Raw genomic sequence first — 19,479 nt, forward strand, 5'->3', positions numbered from 1 at the left:
AGAATAGCAACATGGAGAATGAAAACCAAGGAAAAGGTTGGCCGCTTGTTTACCTAAACAGTCCTCTTTCATCCTTATTGTTGTTATGATTACATTATTAATCTCCTCTGTTCGGTTGCAGTAAAGAAAAAGAACAAATTGGGCAGAAAAATGACAAACTTAGATGATCATTTTAAGATTTATGCTTATAATCCCATTCGGTCCGTTCACTTTTTTCACCATAAAAGGGTGGCACCTTGCAACAATTCTGAATTGTGTTGTGAAAGGAAGTGGTTTTCATCAAAATTGGTGGGACTTCTTGAAGCGTGGAGAAAGTGTTTGTTATCCTATAATAAATCTCTTCGTAAAGCCAAAACTTCCTATTATTCATTAATAAAATAAACAACCAAATACACAGCAATGTAGAGCATCTACTCCTGTTAACCTGAACAGTGATGACTTCAACTTCTTTACAGATCAGTTTTTAAACATTACAGACAAAGCTTAATTGCTCCCTGCAGTTATGATTAATACTGCTTCATATGTTTTTCCTACTCTGGCCTACTTTAAATGAAACTGGGTTGAATGTGGCCATGAACTAAAATTAGTTTCACACTCCTGGGCTAATATTTGATGTAAATTTGAGTAATAATGTCCTGTGAGCTCAATTAAGCGATCTGGAGGGTTGGTTGGTTTCAATCCTACCTATCAGACAGAACCCACTTTGTTCATGTTAATAATCTTACCTCAGGGCATGCCAGAATTAATCACGGAGTTCCACAAGGTTCAGTTTTAGGACCATTACTCTCTACATTATATATGCTTCCACTCGGTAACACTATCATAATTTAAATTTCCGTTGATTTGTGAATGATACACAGATCTAATCGTCAAAAAATTAAATCAGATGAAACTCATCAGTTATTAAAACTCTAGACCTGTCTTAAATACATCACATGCTGGATGAGCCGTAACGTTCTCCTTCTCAACCAAATCTCCAGTTAAATCAGAATGCTGCAGGCAAAATACTAACAGGTACTAACAGGAGAGAGCATATCTCTCCAGTATTGGCTTCTAAAATCTAGAATAGAAAAATAAAATAATAATAAAATCTTCCTGTTAGCATACAAAGCTCTACATGATCAAGCTTCTATATATCTTAAAGACCTGTTAATGACCTATTGTCCAGGCAGAACTTTCCACTGTTTGCTTGTCTACTAAACGTTTCTAGTGTATCTAGAATTTAAATGGGTGTCAGAGTTTTCAGCTATTAGGCTCCTCCAGGGTTTAAAATGAGCACATGCCACTCACCAAATATGGGTAAAATTATGTTTTGGCGAGTAAAAAATATAGGTAACTCACCATTGGCAGGCTCCTCCAATAAGCCGACTTTGCTACAATTTTATTTTATTTTTCCAAAAAGACTTGACAAACTCAAACGTTTGTGGGTCGGTAACAAAAATATTTTGGCCGGTAAAACCTCACCCCTGAGTCTAGTTGTGTATGACCTTATATCATTGTTATATTTTACCCAATATAAATTACTCCATGAAAATCTAATCATTGTTTTGCATGGATACATGTCACAGCTACACGTGCTTCATTTGTTTTATTTTAGGAAGAAACCTAATGAAACCAACAACCCTGAGGAGGTCCTTGTCTGGCTTTTCATCCTCAGGTTCAATGAAATCCAACCCAGATGAATCGGGAAGGAGTTGATAAGGTCTACAACATGACATGATGGTGACTTTCACTGAAGTTCTGCAAATAACATCTGCGTTCTAACAAGCACGCAGCTCTGTGTGGAGGACAACATCAACATGAACAAATCACCTCCACAAGGAAGTACGATTAATCCTAAAGATTATTAGGATTCCCCCCGTCCGCCATGCTGTTCCCCGGCGAAGTGGGCCAACAACAACGCTAGGGAATGGGGGGGGGCTCCACCGATGCGGCGAGGAGGACCGAGCGCCGGGCCTCCGGCGGCAGCAGCTGCTGCTCCTTCAGCCGCGACACGAGCCCAGCCTCGCAACAGGGTTGGGGTCAATTACATTTGTCAGTTACAATTACAATTCAATTACCAGCATTTTTTCCAAATACAATTCGATTACAATTATTTTTAATCCTTAAGAAGTCAATTGCATTTACGTTCTCAATTACTGCATTTCAATTACATTTAATGAGCCTGAAATAAATAATCCTATAAAAGTTAACCTTACTGTTGGGTTAGCTTTCTGTTAGCATCACTAATGGTTAACTTGTTAGGCTTCCTCATCAATGAAAGTATAGGTTTTAATATACTGTATTTGGTGAGGAAATCGTGAGGGTTTTTTGTCAGTATACCCCTAGATTTATACTATTTTAAATTGGTAAAATGTGGGAAAGCTGGATATGAAACACATTTTAATAATTAACTACATTTTTGTAGAACTGTACATAGAACTGTAACATGCTTCCCCAGTTTTGTGTTAAATTATAATTGACATTTTTTATAGAATTTTCATGGAAACTTTAATTACAAAGTTAATTATATGAACACAATTACAATTTGATTATGATTACGGCAGCAACAGATTTTTTTCATGCCGTAATTGTAATAATTATCAATTACGCAATTACAATTATAATTGACCTCAACCCTGCTTTGCAATATGTAACCGGTGTCCTGTGTCCCCCAGTAATGGGTAAGCTATACTGTTGACCTTGGCGTATAATATCTAAATCTATGGTTCTAATAAAAAAAAAATATTCTCACTGAGATCCTACAGTTCAATAAATCACAGGTTCATTCAGTTCTAAACTCCAGCAGGTTCAGCTAAAGGGAGATTGGTAGTAGCAATGCCGGGTAAGAAGGAAAAAAATATATAACCTCCCACCTACATGTACACAGTTTTGTTTCTTAGTTTGAAAAACAATGTAATTCAAATTTATTCACTATCATGTTGCATCTCAAATTATATGAAACAATATATATTTATAGATCTTTGAGCCACTCTTAGGTCAGATAAAATGACACACAACCAAATTTATATCAATGTATAATGAACATAAATGTATCCCTTCTGGGACCCAAACCTAATAAACCAAATATCAGTTCTTTTCAGACTCTCAAAATAGTAAAATAAAAGAATAAAATAAAAATAAAGTTGTTGACTTCAAGCTGCTTTGCTTGGAATGTTCCTCTGCTAATTATTCAATTCTGAGTTTATTTATGACGTCATTTGTGTCAGTTTTGGTTACCTTGGGCCCAAGGATAAAAGAAAAATACCTGAGATCTCAGTGGAAAGGAAAAAGTATCAAATAAAATATGAAACTCCTTAGTTAGCTCCTTTGATTCGATTCCTTACTGCTCCTGGGACCAGCACCACATCTCCACGTCCGCGTCCTGAAGAAGGATTCCTCTGAGCAGCAGAGATGATCTGATGATGGCGGGAACAGCTCCTCTGTCACCAGTGAAATGACTCTCAACAAAAAAAAAAAACCTACACACGACACGAGTGTGCAGAAAAGTATTGTTCAGTCTCAACTTTTCCAGTCCATAGTCAATTTGTTAATTAAATAACAGCATGAAGTTTGATCATGATGAAAAACAAATAACTAAAAAAACAATTAAATACGATCTTTTTGACATATTAAATTTAAATTAAACACAAGATCGACATATTTACTTCGACTTTTCATGAACATGGTATCTTGCTTTTAGCTTAGCTTCTAGGCCGCAGTTCAGCCAACAGCGATGAGTATTAAATACTAAGCATAAACCATATCTTTAGTTCACATGTCGTACCCTAACTGTTAACTACCTTCATTATACAACAACACAACACAAAACTTTATCACTTCATAGACATATTATACAACTTAACATTAACTTCAGGTGCTAACTCACCCCAGCATCTCCTGACGGAAAAAAAACACGTCAGCTCCTCAAGCTCGCTTGCAGTTACTCCTGGTTCTAACACTCCCTCTGACAAAAAAAAATATAAATCAAGTACTCATCATCATTTTGAACCATGCACATAACTATTAATCTGATTACAGACCTGTCCGTAGCTGTTGAAGTAGCTCAGAGAGCACAACTCTCTCCGCGTGTGCAGCATGTAGCTAGCAGCATGGCCTGTGGGTGAAGTGCGCATGTGCGGTGCGTTCAAGGGCAGTGCGAAACTAGAGTGACAGAATAACCTGAGTTACACAATACAAAAATTTAAATATTTTGTTGGTATTTCACACATGCGTTATGTCATTATGTGGCCCTGTATATATGACTAAGTCTGCCATAATTTAAAATGAACAAATGAATAAATCACAGGGTGATGCCAGAAGAAGAAAAAAACTTGAGAACCACTGGTGTAGTGTATTAGTCATGGTAAGTAGGCTCATTTCCATCTGCACCAGTAAGTCCAGTGTTACCACTAATGTCCCTTAGATCTCCTAAGAAGAGCTTAAGAACATTAAACTGGACAAAATGTTATATCCCACTGTACACATTTTCAGACAAGTTCAGATAGTAGGGGTGTAACAAAATAGTCAACTCACGATACGATAGGAAATACAATATAGGCCTCACAATACAGTATAAAAAATAAATTCCAATGAAGAACAACAAATCTGTAACAAATCTTTGTTGATGAAAAACAATTTGACTGTCAAAGTTGGAGACTTTGCTTCACAAATAAAGAATGAAAACAAATTTACCAGTCTTCTTATTGATTCTCATTTCTCAAACATAAAAGTTTTGAAAGCTTTTGTTTAAAAGTGCAGTCTGCAACTCTTATAAAAGTGACTTTTTGTCATATTTGCTAAAGCTGTCACTATGTAAGGACAGCTTTATATAAAACTAGTAGTTTGTGTGAAAAAACAGACTCATTGAGCCCTCCTGCTGCTCCTGCAGCCTTTGGCAGATTGCCAGAATGCAACACAACCGAGCAAAAAGAACCAATCAGAGCCAGGTTTGTGTTTGATGGACTGTCTGACAGCTGTTTCTCACAGGCCCCGCCCCTTTCCCAGAGCTGTAGCGCCAGCTTTTTACAGTGTATGGTCTGGAGGAGTAGAAGAGGAAATTAGCAACTTTTCTGCTTGAAAGGTAGTTACTGCTCCTTGATTTACATTATGTTTGATTTGTTATTGTTACACTGGAACTCTGTGGTGCATGTGTTCATGTGCGCGCAGCAGGGCAAGAGAGCAGCTGAGTGGGAGGGGGAGAGAGGGATCTGAGAGTTGCGGACTGCACCTTTAAGGCCTTTACGTTGCAGTGTTTTGTATATTTGTAAATTCCTTGAAGGCTCAGTGTTACTTGCACGTAATGGTCTGAGGTGTTTACCTCGTCTGTAATGGTCACAATAACTGATGGTTACGTGTAATGGTCAGGTATTGTGACCATTACAGACGAGACCATGTCCACTTTAAGTATTTGCTATTGTTGCCCCTCCCGTGCCCGAGAGGGGTGAGAATGTAAACCCTGAGAAAGGAACACAAGAGACAGAGATGAGCTTGCGATGTTCCTAGCTCTGCTGCAGGGTGTATTCTGCCTTTCTCAATTAAACACATTTACCATTTTTTTTAATAACATCTTTTACAAAGTTCAATTATTACAAATGTACGTAAATTACTGTATTAACAACACATCACATTTGCATATAATCTAATTCAGCCTGACTCCAATAATATTCCAAAGTTTCTCTATTTGACATAAATCAAAATAAAACAATTACATTTTCCCTTTTCTCTAATATACTATCCGATTTATTTTTATATCACATGTATGACTAAGAATGATGACACTCCTCTAAAGGAACCCAGCCAGCACATATAATTATACTAGAACAACATAAAACTGTATATTTAACTTTCACCACTTGTTTTACATATTAGCAGAGTCATGAAGAGCCAAACATCCTCTCCTCCTCAACGAGAATCACTGTGGTCTGGGTTTAAAAGTCATACCATGCTTCTGGCAAATTGAGACACTAGTATTGCCTCATGTTTGATTATAGATTGAACATTATCACACTTTCAAAAATATTATTGGAATACACACATTGGAGGAGTTGTATATTCTCACTACACCTGCAAGTGAAAATTATCATTTGTGCTCAAGTATGGGGCAAGTACATTCATTAAAAAACAACATCTTTGTTTTCGTAATGAGACAGTAACTCCATATATAGAGAGGATGATGCAATTTTTGAGGTCTCATCAATAAACTCAAACAAATGACAAGGTATGCTGACCCCTTTGCCATCTATGGTACATAAATGTAGCACTTCTGGGTCACCATGCGCTTCCCTGCAACACTGTATGCTGCCATGGGGAAGATGTCAAACAACTCACTAGGCTCAATGAGTTTAACACTTCTTGTGTTTTCAAGCTCATAGCTTCTAAGATGCTCAATATACCATTAATTTAAACATTTCACAATGAAGCCAACCTTCCCATTTACTACAACAAGCTGTATCAATTCTACAAAATCTGGCAGACCACCTGTTGACCCATGTGCCAAGATCATGCCAGTAGTGTAACTGGTGCCATTGTAGCACCCTGTGTTTGCCATGTGGACAAATGATTCACCAGGCAATTTTGATTCCACTGCTTTTTTAATGTCTTCCCTCAGCACAGTCAAATCCACTGTTGACAGTTTTGCTACCTGTAGAGGTTTAACAATTTTACTGCCATGTAGTTGGTATGCGATCATTAACTGATGCTTCACTGCAAGAGACAACAGAATGTTTCGGAAGCTATGCGTATGCCTGACCACACGCTTAAAAAAGCTGTGCTTAGCTTCAAGGCGCATAGTCCACAAAGACACAAGTGGACCAAAAGCCTTTATCAGGTTTGGGAAGTGTTCAAGAAAATGATGCTTCGTAATAAGTCTTTCCTGAGGGAAAACCTCCAGGAATCTGTGCCGATGCTCAGAAATCTTGCTGTCAAGGAAACAAATAGTGAGGTCTGTATGAACAGGAGAAAGGACAAGCTCAACTATGTTCAGAAGGATCAGCCATGCTGGTTCATTCTCAGGGATTCTTTCTCCAACTATCAAAGGAAGGAGGCGAAGCAAAGCCCAGTTTTCATGGGCATTCCCACCAACAGTTTTCTTTGTAGCAAAAGTCAGTGGAACTGGTTGTGGTGCATCCGTTCTATCTGCCCATCTGTATGGGAACTCTTTGATTAAGTTATTTAATTCATTGAGTGTGAAATGTTTCCCTTTGATTAAAGCATTTAGGCATAGTGCTAACTCTAAAGGCACAATACCTTCAAATAGATCATGTAGCAAATCAGGTGGGTAGCCAGATAAAACATTGAAATATTTTAGTTTGTCAGTCAGTGGGCACTGTCTCTTTACTCCATAACAATGAGATGCACTTGTATCTCTCTGCGCTGTCTGAACATGCACCTTGTGCTCTTGTGTTGTCTGAGGACAAAATGCTCCTGTTTTAACTTCACTCACCTGGTATTGGGATCTTTCACCAAGACAAAACCTGTAGACGTGTGTACTTGAGAAGCTCTCCACAAACCCTCCGATAGAGTGGGCACCAAGCATATCTGCAACGACACAATACACAGTACCTTTGACTCGAAGACTTAGTGAAGGAATGTAAAGTCCCTCTTCTTCTAGACTGGCAAGGTCTTTTAGCAGTGGTTCAAACACAGCACTATAGCCAAATTTTTTAACATCATCAGCCTTGCAGAGAATGGCAAGGTAGATTGATGTCAGCGAGGATCTGAACAATGGTGGCACATTAGCTAAAACCCAATACACAGCAGTAATTTTGTGTTTTTTTCTTGATGTGCCAAGTGGATTACACACTTCAAAATCATCCACATACAGAATGAGAGAAATGGCTGGATTGTTTTCTGATAGCAATGTATTGTTTTTAAAATGTATGCCATCATGAAATGATTTGTAGAAGTGAGTATCAGACCTGCTGTCTCCTTCAGAGCTATGTCTGAGCAAATCCAGGATCTCTTTCTTCTTTAAAACCTCATGTAAGGACTTTAAAATAGGTACATTTTGGAAACTTCTTTTCTCCCTAGCACTGAGAATGTACTCTACAGGTTCCACCATGGAAAAATGCTCCTTGAAATACTCTGTTCTTTTGTAGGAGGTGGACAGAGGAGCATTATGTCCTAGAGCTAATGTAATTGGGTTAGACTTGCATAGGTCTGTCGCCATCTCTGAGATAATAAATTCATCAACCTCACAATTATGCTTCTTTAAGCATGACCGTAAAATATCTTTTAAAAGAGGACCTGAAGCTGATGAAGAAATAAAGTGAAGTTCTTCCACTAACTCATCAATACACCTTTGTGGTACATTGAATATGCTTTCCATTTTCAGCAGCAGGTGGGCAACATTTTTTCCAATTAAGTTAGGCAATTCTCTCTTTTCTTCATCTTCAGGATCTTCACTCACTGTACCCTCCATATCCTCCTCAATAGGATCGTCTCCTGTATTTGAAGGATTAACATACCTCTGCAAGAGCTCAGGCCTGAAGTCATCCAGGATATGAGGAGTGTGTTTCCGGCTCCTATGAGAGGCAAATGTTCCACAAATGACTGTTTTAAAAGAGCAATTTTCAAAAACGCAAGACACAGTTTCCTGCTTTTTTAAATGACGGCCAATGTGTTCAAAGTATTCTCTTTCTGTGGAGATGGTGTTTAAAGAACAACATGAACATTTAAAAGACAGAAATTCTGTGCGTGTCCCTGTCTCACGTGTTAAATGGCTTCTTGACAGATGGGTTCTCAGGCTGCCCCATGTTTTAAACGAGCAATAACACTCCCAATAGAGGCAAGGGAGAAATTCTCCACCATGACCATGTCTAAGTCTATAATGCTTTAAAGGATCAGTTCTTCTTGACACTTCAAATTTGCAAAGTTTACAGGTCCAATTCATTTTTAAAACTAAGCAAAGCTCTGTCTAAACTGCTTGATTTTTTTTTTTTTTTTTTTTAATTGTTTAGTATTTCAAAGCTATGGTGCTTAAAACCTGTGCAGCATCACTTTTAGAAAAACTTGTAGCCTATGATGTTTCTAAATTGAATTTGGAAAAACTAAAAATTTGCTGGCAACCAAAAAATATTTTAAATATGTTTGGACCATATCATTGTTGTTGTCTTAATATGTTGAAAGATTTTTTTTTAAAGTGAATTTAGCAAGAAAAAAATAATGAAAATGAAACAACAGAAGATGTGTTGACTACACACACATTTTGATCATTCCTAACTTCAGAAAATGCCACGTGTTTCAATAGCAAAACAGAAAAATACCCAGGCCTACTGCAGCCTTACCAAAACAAAACCTTTTCTACGGCGTCTCTACAAGTAATGTCGGTGTTTTAACATAAACACAGACCAACACGTATAGACTTAAAACTTAAATTTCTCTCATAAAATAATTTGTTACAGGTTTAGTTGAGACCGTCAAGCGATCAGCTATCACCATGCGCAGTGTAGCTAACCTACCGGTTAGCTTCTTCAATGTAGCGCAAACTTTAAATTTGGACCAAACAAAAACCAATCCCTCGCACCTTTGCAGCGACACAATTAACGTTTCATTAATTAATTTAATTCATTGAAATCATTCGGCTGCCTGCCACAGTAAACAAAAACACGAACCATGCAGGAGAAAACGTCTGTGTTTGACGGTCACTTCGGCAAGAATAAACGGTTGAGGGGCGGTTGTGTCGCGGAGGGAAGTCACTGCTGAAGCAGCCAAGGGTCTACCATTTACAATCACTAAATTAGCTTAATATCAACTTTGTGTTAAAACGAATTATTGTACCGTTTGCTGATACAGTTATTAGCGGTTATGAACAAAATAAATCAAAACAGGTACTTACCTAGTGACACTCCATAGAAACTCTTGTTTTCTTCTGATTTTATGAATTTTCCAACAGGTGTTAAAAACGGTCGCAGCCTGACGCCTTTCTTCTTCTTCTTTTTCTTCTTCTTCTTCTTCTTCTGTGGTTTATTGGCGGGTGGCACTCATCAGTGAAAGGTGCATTTTCCGCCACCTACTCTATCGGAGTATGAACCAGAGTTTTATCCTTTTCCTAAGTCATAATAATTTTAACTTCATTCAAAACATTACCCACATTAATCTCCATCCCCTGACGGTGTAAATCCAGAAGCATTGGTTCCTCTCTGTATGTGATTGCGCGATAAAAATCAGCTCAAGCTGCCACTAGGAAAAAACATCCTGTTTTTTTTTTTTTTTTTTTTCAAAATAAAAGCTCATATTACTATGAACATGACCTGTGCTTTTGTTTTGAAATAACGGATGTTTAATGTGGTCGGTCGGTTGCTCAAAGGTCCTCAAAAGAATATAACCTTCACCTCTTTAAGACTTATAAAAGAGAACATCTCTACTTAAAGCATGATTTGAAAGTCATACAGAAATTCAGCCCTTAGACATTTAGGAAAACATTTTGTCTTACTTATTTTACGTTTATTCATTTAAATTTATATTTTTCAGTTATTAATCATCTGCCAGTTGCTGGCTGTGATTCAGCTCATTCAATGAAGGAGGTGGAACTGATTTTGGGTTTGCCCTTTGGTCAGGCAAACGTTTTGTTGAAAATGTATACATATTTAAGTTAACAGTTTTTTATATTTTCAGCTGGACCAACTTATTAAAATAAGTTATCAACTTGTTATAATAAGTCCATGTAACAAATGTATTCTTTTATGTTGAAAAAATCTCTTGATTTTAAGCTCAACTAACAAACCCCATGAATCATTTCTTAGAGTGAAAAATTGCACGTTGCTATTCTGGTCCCTGTGGCTCTCTAGCTGTGGGGGGGGGGGTCAGTCTCCACCACTCTGATCGCTGTCTTTGTAGCGCTGACCAACTGGTTCGGACTGGGATCTGGGGATTTACCACACAGGTCTTCTACAAGCTCTTCTACCTCTTCCATCTCAGGATCCGATTCCTCAATGAAGCTCAACAGAGGCTTCCTGATCAGGGACAGAATTCAAAGAGATTTTTAGGAAGAATTAAATCTCAATCACCAAATATTCCATTTGATTTATTTGTGTAGATTATCGACTTTCAACCACAATTTTCTCAGGTGAACAACTAAATATAGTTAAACACAGGCTGCTTTGTAAACAAAGGTAAACCTGAATCTGGAATTTTGTGTGTTGAAAGAATAAAGTTTGGGTAACAGACTATTCTTATTGTTGATAGTTGTCATTTTTAGGTGATACAACAATTACTACATTGACTTATTTAGATACACCAATTAGTCAACTTTACAGATCATTTCAACATTTTTAAAAAACCATTTTTGCTTTGACTGTGATGCTTTTTATGTTGCCCTATAAGAACAATTTCTATATCCCAAAATAAAGATGAATTCATCAAATTATTGTGAAAGTTGGAAAATCCTCTTAATTTGGATCAATACAACAGTTGATGTGGTCCTTGAGCGAAACTGGTTGAAAACCTCTGTTCTAAAAAAGCCTCTTCGGTGTTTATTATATTGGAGTAAATATGAATTATAATAAGGATCATTTTTACACATGTGGCTCATCCTGCTGCAGTCAAAACCAGTTGTTTCAGAGCTCCTTGAAGATGTAAGGCTTGATTTAGTGTCATGTAGGGGTGTGTATTAGAGGTGGGAACCTCTGCTCGCGATAACAATTATCTCGACGATACTGCGATATATTGGTCAGAAATCAATCTACGATAATCCATGACATAACAAGTAAAAAAAAAAGTTTAAGTGAAAAAATACAATTTTTATTTCATATTTCTGAAAGACAATAAATTGAAAACGTGTCCTATGAACAGTGACACTATTTTAGTGCAACATTTCTGTAAATAAATGTCAACATACCAATGTAAACAAATAAGTATCTGCAATAGTGCTATAGTCTGGTATTATTGATTAATTTATTAGTATGTATTGCTCATACCATTCATAGCGGTCTGTCCTCACAGGTCTTTCACTGACATTTCTGTCCATGTTAGCTTACAAGCTAATCATCTCAAGTCAAACAAAACATCAACTGCTCGGCCAAAAACAGCCTTTGAGTGTGTGCACGGATAGATTTGTTTTTAATTTTGTTTAAAGCCACAAAGTTTAGGTTAACCGGTTATAATGGTGCTGCATCGCTGAGCAAAGAGAAATAGTGAGCTTTAAGGACCTTATCTTCGTTTTCAAACTGGAACAGGAGCGAAATGAAGCGTCTTCTCGCGAGATGTCAAGTAAGAGCGAGATTTACGTTCAACTGATCTACATATAATGTATTTCATTTGTGTGTGTGTGTGTGTGTGTCATGTAAATATGTTTAATTTCCAAACTCAACAGTTGGAAGGGATTCTTTTTGCTGATTTTGTTTTTCTACATTAAACATGATTCTTTCCCAGCCATGTTTTCAAATAACTGAAAATCTTTTACTTTAATGTTCTTTTTAAAAAACTAGAGTTGGAACTTCCAGAATATTTAGTACCTGTTAAATTATGGTCCCAATAAAGTCTCGACTGAAACATGTCCATGACCACAAATGGGAATATTATTAAAACAGCCACACTGCCTGATGACAAATAGGAAGGAGTAATGTATGTACAGTCAGAATTCCAGTGAAATGTCTTTACTGTATACATATTTTTTCTATATACAAACCTTTGTCACATATAGAAAAAAAATATATATTGTACAATGTTATAAAACCAGTATTAAAACACAGCAGGTTACACACAAGTGTAGTTAAACTACGTCAACTAATAAAGAATGAGTTGCTCCAGAGCGTAGGCATTAGATGTCAAATACATTTTAATTCTTTTATTTTGCTACATTCCTTGACATTTTTTAAATCTCATGTTTTATACTTTTAAATTTTTTGTAATGCAAATGTAGTTTTTTTTGTTACGTATTTTATTTTCGTCTTAACAAATAAAGTCGTATTGGACTGGATTGGAAAGACATTGCAGGAAGTAGTTTGAGGGAGTTTGTTGTGTCTCTGCAACATCTCCTGATTGGCTGCAGGGTTTCTTATGTTTCTAATGGCCTCTATGTTTCACTGACGTCGTTGAGGGAAGTCAGGCTGCCGTTCATGGTGCCGTCTGTCTTTACGTCAGATGTGACCTGGAACATCAGAACAAGAACATGACACACATATAAAGGAATCCTCAACCCAAATGACAAAGACAACTCAACTGGAAAACTATGATATATAACCTTTACTGCTGCATGGAAAGTTTGGCCTATGGATTGGTCCAGTAGTTCCCAAACTTTTCCCAGTCCCGTACCCCATCAGATATTTAACCTGAAGCCCTGTGCCCCCTAATCCTGCACACTTAAACATAATAATGTAATCTCAGATAAAATGTGTAATTTGCTCCATTTATATTCGTTTCAAATTCTGGATTTTAATTCACATACCCCCTATGACACTTGTGTCAAACTCAAGGACCAAGGGCCAAATCTGGCCCTTTGGAGAAAGTAAAAATGACAGAGGAATCATGAATCATTGTGAAAATGAAACTCAACAATATTTGCAGGGCTCACAGTTTTCTCGCTGCCTATATCACATGATTGCCGTCATCTTTAAAGTGAAACTCAAAATTCGTACAAAATCCTTACATTTTCCTCAAATTATGACATAATTTCTCTAAATTAATTAGAAATTGGTCACAAAATCAAGCAAATTTAAAGTGAAGATCCTGTTGGGACTGATATCACATCACTTATTGCTTGGATAAAATCGTTTTTTTTAAAACATATTTTGTATTTAATGTATACGTAGAGGAGGAAACTAGGGCACAATAATGTTGAAATAAACGTTTGCAGTCTTACATTTATATTTATTATGTAGCCTAAAAATTAAATGTATTGTTACAGAACATATGTCCAGGTTTAAAATCTCAGAGAAAAGAATCATAAAGGCATAAAGCTCTGTGAGTTACTTCACTGCTTCATGTCCACATACAGGACTGTTAAAAAGCATAATCCAATAAAAAATAAAACGGTCATTTTTATGCTTTTTTTTTAAAAGTTCTGGGACACTTTGAGCCAATTCGATTCAGCTGTGGATTTAAGCGACAAAATGCACTCCACTTTAAAGCATGTTTTTAAGAAAATATTTGTTAAGAATTAAAAGGAAAAACTGAAGGATGTGACTGCTGACCTGACTGGAGGACATTTCTGTAGAACTTTCCTTACTCTCTGATGATGATTCAGATTCTTCTACAGTGCTCCTCTTCCGACAACGAAAAACACTCAATACTCTCCTGCAACTCTGTGAACTGAACCCACACAACAAACAGGCTTTCACTCGTTTACCATCTACACCAGGGCTGTCAGACTCATTTCAGTTCAAAGGCCACATTTGGACCAGTTTGATCTGAAGTGGGCCCAACCACACAACTCCAAGCATTTGTTAAGAAACATTTTTGGAATTTTTCTTACATCTTTTGTCCCAAGATCTTCATTTTTCTCACCAATTTGTTCTTTTTCTTTACTGCAACCGAACAGAGGAGATTAATAATGTGATCATAACAACAATAAGGATGAAAGAGGACTGTTTAGGTAAACAAGCGGCCAACCTTTTCCTTGCTTTTCTACCTCTTCCATCTCAGGATCCGATTCCTCAATGAAGCTCAACAGAGGCTTCCTGATCAGGGACAGAATTCAAAAAGATTTTTAGGAAGAATTAAATCTCAATCACCAAATATTCCATTTGATTTATTTGTGTAGATTATCGACTTTCAACCACAATTTTCTCAGGTGAACAACTAAATATAGAAATATTAAACACCGGCTGCTTTGTAAACAAAGGTAAACCTGAATCTGGAATTTTGTGTGTTGAAAGAATAAAAAGTGGTGATGTAATTTCCTTAAGTCGTAGGTTATTACTTGGCGCATTCACGATCGGGCATCCTGATAGCCTGAATATTTGTTCTATTCCTTCATTCTTCATTCTAAAAGTAGCAATGTAGATTACAGAGTGTAGATTGTACTTAAGTGTGAGTAAAATTACACTTACACTTGGGAAAAAATACTCAATGTACAATTACCCAAAAAATCTAATTAAAACAGTGACTTTCAGTATTTGTATTTTATTTTATTATAAATAAAGTTATTATTGTCAAAATAATGAAACTGATAGATTATATTGCGCTCTAATAGCATTTTTTTTTTTTTTTTTTTTTGGTAAATTGATCAGATTTGGGTAAATTCTACCTTCTCCACACAATTATTTCAATTACACTGAGAAACATAGTGTTGACTAAAATTGTATAAATCTTAAAGAATCAACCACATCAGACTAACATCTAACCTGAAGTGTGTACATAACTTTACTAGGTTTCAATCATTAATTTATTTTAATGTGATATGTATTGCTTTAACTGAGGTAAAAAAAAAAAAAAAAAAAAAAAATCGTCATATCCATATGTGTCTCCAGGGTCTCTGTTGTGAAGTTGTTTTCAGCGCACACAGGGGGGCAGACGTCACCTGCTCAGTAGCTGATTCTCTTCCACAGAGACTTTAAACGCTTTCAGTCCAGTTTTCACACTGTCAAAAAGCACATCTTTGTTTTGCTCCACCTCTGATGTGAGGATGCCGATTTTCACCTTGGAAATGCTTCTTTTCTTGCTTGACCTCAGTGGGCGGGGCCTCCGCTAATATTAAAATTTACCATTTAGATTTACCATTTAGCATCTGGATTTAATATTTAACATCTAGATTAAGATTTAACATTTAGATTTAGGTTTAACATTTAGATTTATAATTTTACAGGCGGAACAGGAGGGCATAACACGTAAATATTGATCGAAGTCAGCCGCCGCATTTATCAACACCCGATCATTTGTTTGTGGGATTGGTCAGATACGAATGTTTCATGAATCACGCATTGGTCCTGTAGTACGACCACATTTGCACTCAGATTTGCACCATTTTTACGCAAGGTTGATAAATGAGGGCCATTGAGTGCAAATTGAATTCAGCTGAGCCAATTCTACACGTTTTTTTTTTTTTAAACGGTGCAACAACATTTTTGCACAGAACAAAATTGGCGATAAATAATCATATGTATTTTTAGTTGTAATAAATCATAATCCGAGTTTATGGTATCATGATCTGCTTGGAATTTACATTTGTGATTCACGTGTGTTTTCTGATGTGTATGTACAGCTTTCTTTTCTTCATTTTTTTCTGATCTTACTTTTCTGTAAGGCTCCCAGAAGTTTCCGTTCTCTGACTCTCCACCGGCCTGACGAGCGTCAGTGCCACCTCCTTCCTGAGCTCAGGCTTGGGTATTGTCTTCGCTGGACTCTTTTCAGATATGGTGCTTGAATCCTCTGACAGCTCCTGTAGAGGATCCAAGATTGGAACAGACACTGGCCTCATCGTGGAAACTCTCTTCTGTTGGGGCTCTGGTGCAGGTGAACTCTTGATGACTGGTACTTCTTCTTCTTCTGCTTCTGCTTCTTCTTTTTGTTCTTCTTCTTCTTTGATGGGTGGGTTTAAATAAATGCTCTTTATCTGTTCCCTCTGAGCTTGGATGATGAGCTTCTTCTTCCGCAGAATCCGGGACATCTTGTGGTTCTCAGACTGGTACATCTGCATTTGGCTCAGCTCATCCATCAGCCTGTCAATCTCAGATTTGTGATGAGCTTTGACTCCCTGCAACCTGGATTTCCATTTTTGATTATGTTTCTTTTTTTGCTGCTCCAACATCTGGATGGTCTGGCTCTGGGTCTCCTTGTAGATGTCTCTCTGCTGCTGCGAGTCCACAGGGTTGACAAGTATCTCCTGCCTGACAAGTTGATTCTGACTGACTTTGTCCAGAGCATGGAGGTTTTGGTTGTAGATGGACTCCATCTCCCTGAGCAAGCTATTTTTGGTGTCGTCGAGCTTGCGATCAAACTGGGCCATCGCCTCGTCGCTGACACGAGTCGCTCTCAGCAGGTCTTTCTGTGACTGCTGCTTCATTTCCAGAAATGTTTTGGCTTCAATGGTCTGCCGCTGCTCATTGATCTGCTCCTTTAGTCTATTGAGCTCTGATTTGAGGCTGATGTTCTCTGATTTGAGGCAGATGTTTTCTGATTTGAGGCTAATGTTTTCTGTTTTGAGGCTGTTGACCAGAGATGTATTGTTTGTGATGGGCTTCAGCGCGATGTCATGCTCCTCCTGCTTTTTCAGCTGCCCGAGCAGCTGCTTGTGCTCCCTATCGGCCGCAGTCAGCAGCTCCTCGACAGCGACCAGGTTGTGGGTGAGGACCTCCTGGGAGTACAAGAGCCACTCCAGGGAGAGCTGAGCCAGCCTCAGCAGCTTCACTAAGGAGGGATCAATGGGGTTTCTGCAGCGGACGCAGCACTCACCCTCCAGGCTGCAGAAGGTCACCATGCTGATGTGCTCCTGAAGCATGTCCAAGTCCACCTGGCTCACCACCAGGTCCACGTCCACCGCGATAATCCGCCTCCAGTCCACGCTCTCCCGGCGCAGGTGGAATTTGAATGGAGTCATGGCTGGTGCTGGTGCAGGGCTCCTACGGGTGTCACCACCATAGGGATAATTAACTCCTTCTAGGAAAAGCTGAAAGGGAAACAGCAGATATGAACCCCCATGTTATGGGACACCGATTGTAAAGTTGTGCAAGTTAAATTAAACAGCAACTTTTCGTACCACTGAGCAGCAAAACATTTTTTTTTTTTTTGTTACTTTTGACCAGATTTACAGCAACATTTGGAAAATTTGTGATAATTTTCTTCTCGTAAAAAAATAATGTCAATGGTAAATCGAAATCTAGATGCTAAATGTTAAATTTAAATCTAAATGTTAAATCTGAATGTAAAATTTAAATGTTATGGGTCAAACTCAATATTTAACTAATAAGTTTAAATTTAGCATTCAATATTTAGATTTAACATTTCGAATTAACATTTAGATTCAACATTTAGATGTAACATTTATATGTAACATTTATATTTACCATTCAGCATCTCGATTTAACATTTAGCATCTGGATTAAAATTTAACCTTTAGATTTAAATGTAACATTTAGATTTAATATTTCACATGTAGTTTTAGATTTTTACAAGAAAAAATATCAAATTTCACAAGTATTGCTCTAAATCTGGTCAAATAAATACATTCACAAAAGTTTTTTTTAAATGTTGTTTGTTGCTAAATGTTGCCAAAAGCTGCTCTTTGCCATCGGCGCCCCATAACATGTGAGAACTAAAACAGACAAAGATCACATGGACACACTGCACTGCTCATCGTTTTATTTCATGTTTGAAAGGCTTCTTTTTTTTTCCGTGTATAGATTTGAGATTTATATAATTATATTTTCATATTAAATAAATGTAATAATTAAAAAACTTTGTCATTTAGTGTTTGAATAGTTTATCATTTTAACTTCCACTCTGATGTAACTTAAGAGTTTTGTTTTGGGTTTCTGTCTTATTTTATACAATTTTAAAGACCTTTTTTATTTTTATTTTTTTATTGTTTGCCTAGTTTGTGGGTGTTTACTAAATTTGCACTTGTTAACCTGTAAATAAAACATGACAACCAATGAAAACTCAAGATTTTGTTCATATCCTGCATGTTAAAGTGCATCTTTGTGTGTAAACATTAACAAGTATCAAGAACAGTCCTTACTAGTTAGCTATTTTGGGTCTATTGTGAATTTACAAGTCAATTGGTGATGCTTTATAATTGTATCAGATGCTAAAGGGGCTGAAAAGGGCACACATTCATGTTTGGATCTATTTGTGACTGCAATTTATTTATATATTTGTTATTTTATAATACCAGTGCAGTGCCGTAGGAAGTATGTCTATAGAAAGGTGGGAGGTTAAGTAGCTTTTTCATGGATGGTTTAAAAGCTTTAATTTCTCTTTCATTTAGAATAAAAGTAAAATCCTCTTTCAACAGACCTTGTAAACACTCAATTCCTAATGCAAATTTAATTCTGAAACACACACACGATTCATTATAACTTACCTTAGGTACAAACATTGCTCACTGAGGACTCCTGCTCAATATTTAAGGGGTGTGTTAAAAATTATAGACCTACTTCAGTCGTTTCTAAAAGCTCTTTGTGCTGTCTCTACATTCTACATGGCTTTCAAATTCTGGAATCCATTACCATAACTACCTGTCAACAATGAGCTGTTCTAACTTATCCTGAGTTACCATGACTACCTGTCAACAATGATCTGTTCTAACTTATCCTGAGTTACCATGACTACCTGTCAACAATGAGCTGTTCTAACTTATCCTGAGTTACCATGACTACCTGTCCACAATGAGCTGTTCTAACTATAGTTGCAAGATACCCGCTGTACCCCGCGGTGCCAAATTGTAACAACCTACTACCTACAATACTAGAAATTCTACACAACGTTACTACCGTGGATTACGATACTACCGGTACCAGTTTACTACATAGCAGCTGCCTCTACTCTTTTCTGAGGTTCTCACCGTACAGTCTAAGCTCACTGCACGCTATTTACTTGAAAACATACCAACATGGCAACCGG

The 19,479-nt window shown here is 37.1% G+C and overlaps 1 protein-coding gene and 1 long non-coding RNA gene across 3 annotated transcripts; both read right to left on the reverse strand.

Annotated features, from left to right (window-relative positions):
* Window positions 1-3,866: 3,866 nt before the first annotated feature.
* On the reverse strand, window positions 3,867-9,912 carry LOC114455859 (uncharacterized). The gene is made up of 5 exons (XR_003672761.1): window positions 9,818-9,912; window positions 8,448-8,504; window positions 7,424-7,518; window positions 4,023-4,143; window positions 3,867-3,946 (listed from the first exon to the last, which is right to left on the reverse strand). It is a non-coding gene; the product is annotated as an uncharacterized LOC114455859 (long non-coding RNA).
* A 2,950-nt stretch (window positions 9,913-12,862) lies between these two features.
* LOC114456705 (zinc finger protein Dzip1-like) lies at window positions 12,863-19,041 on the reverse strand. 2 transcript variants are annotated; one of them, XM_028438647.1, is made up of 6 exons: window positions 18,941-19,041; window positions 16,152-17,524; window positions 14,530-14,597; window positions 14,393-14,444; window positions 14,112-14,229; window positions 12,863-13,069 (listed from the first exon to the last, which is right to left on the reverse strand). In XM_028438647.1, exons 1-6 carry the CDS (start codon window positions 18,953-18,955, stop codon window positions 12,995-12,997), a joined length of 1,701 nt encoding a protein of 566 aa, XP_028294448.1. In that variant the 5' UTR covers window positions 18,956-19,041; the 3' UTR covers window positions 12,863-12,994. The 2 variants fall into 2 exon arrangements, with proteins under 2 accessions (XP_028294448.1, XP_028294449.1); XM_028438648.1 differs by having other exon boundaries at window positions 12,941-13,069; window positions 14,425-14,444.
* Window positions 19,042-19,479: the final 438 nt, after the last annotated feature.

Source organism: Gouania willdenowi, chromosome 22 (genome assembly GCF_900634775.1).
Source record: "Gouania willdenowi chromosome 22, fGouWil2.1, whole genome shotgun sequence".
In the NCBI taxonomy this organism is placed as follows: domain Eukaryota; kingdom Metazoa; phylum Chordata; class Actinopteri; order Blenniiformes; family Gobiesocidae; genus Gouania; species Gouania willdenowi.

Excerpts from the sequence above, each read along its gene's own strand:
- LOC114456705 (XM_028438647.1), bottom strand. Across the intron at positions 14,445-14,529 it reads GGTAGAAAAGCAAGGAAAAG|TAAAGAAAAAGAACAAATTG; the intron begins GTTGGCCGCTTG and ends GTTCGGTTGCAG. Across the intron at positions 13,070-14,111 it reads CAGAAATGTCCTCCAGTCAG|GTCACATCTGACGTAAAGAC; the intron begins GTCAGCAGTCAC and ends CTGATGTTCCAG.